General features: G+C 39.1%; 1 protein-coding gene across 1 annotated transcript in view; it reads left to right on the top strand.

The window, feature by feature from the left end:
- MAPK1 (mitogen-activated protein kinase 1) overlaps window positions 1-1,106 on the top strand; it is a 63,778-nt gene that overhangs the window by 13,237 nt on the left and 49,435 nt on the right. Inside the window, exon 3 of the mRNA XM_011987351.1 lies at window positions 817-933. Coding sequence (XP_011842741.1) covers window positions 817-933 — 117 coding nt within the window. The remainder of the gene's footprint in view (window positions 1-816; window positions 934-1,106) is intronic.

Raw genomic sequence — 1,106 nt, 5'->3', positions numbered from 1 at the left:
CAGACCTTAAAAAAAAATCATGGCCAGGCCTGGTGGCTCACACCTGTAATCCCAACACTTTGGGAGGCTGAGGTGATTGAAGCACCTGAGGGGAGGAGTTCGAGACCAGCCTGGCCAACATGGTGAAACACCATCTCTACCAAAAATAGAAAATAAGCCACACCATGGTATTGGAGGGCCAGATGATGAAAGGCCAGTAGATGGTTGAGACCGGAGAAAATGAGAAACTATGAATATTTTAAAATAAAATATTCTTCAGTATATGAAACTTTAAAAAAAAAAAAAAAAAAAAAAAAGCTTTGGGAGTAGGTTTGACTACCTGGAAGGAGAAGGAAGTGGGATGATTCTTTGGAAATACTTATATTTATAGACTAAGTAGAAGACTCACAGAAAGTAGAGTCTGAGAAATAGAAGGTCAGTGCAGATCTTCACAGCAGTCGTCAGAGCTCCAGCAGGACAGGCTGAGAAAAGGGTACTGGCTGTTTTTGGTGACTTTACCCAGAACAGTTTTTGTCAATTCACCTAATTGATATTGCTTTGTGCTAAGCAGATAATGAAAGGTAGGGATGCTTCTCAAAGTGTGTCCTATAAAGACTTCTTCAGCCTGCGTCCTGGTCTCTAACATGTTGATTGCTTTTCAGGTTGTTGGGAAAATTAATTAATGAATTTCTAGAATGCCCAGAAAGTATCTGCAACATAGTAATGGGAACAACTAGTTAGTATCATTATGATTGCTATTGCCTTTTTTATTTTTGTGATGTTTTGATGTGAAAGGTTAGAATTTCTAAGAAGTTATCCTGTTTTTTTCTCTCTTAGATCTGTGACTTTGGCCTGGCCCGTGTTGCAGATCCAGACCATGATCACACAGGGTTCCTGACAGAATATGTGGCTACACGTTGGTACAGGGCTCCAGAAATTATGTTGAATTCCAAGGTAAGGACTAAGTTTGCATAAAAAGAAATCCAGTAAGTAGGAGAACTTTCTGAATGCATTGCAGTAAGCCATAAGTCTCCCTCTCAATCTCTGTTTCTACTTGTTGAGAGTTGGCCTACCTGGTCAGAGCCAAGGTGCTGTCTTTTTTTTTAATTTAATTTAATTTAATTTTT

This window comes from Mandrillus leucophaeus, unplaced genomic scaffold (genome assembly GCF_000951045.1).
Source record: "Mandrillus leucophaeus isolate KB7577 unplaced genomic scaffold, Mleu.le_1.0 Scaffold308, whole genome shotgun sequence".
NCBI lineage: Eukaryota > Metazoa > Chordata > Mammalia > Primates > Cercopithecidae > Mandrillus > Mandrillus leucophaeus.
This window is presented reverse-complemented; position numbering and strand designations above follow the sequence as displayed.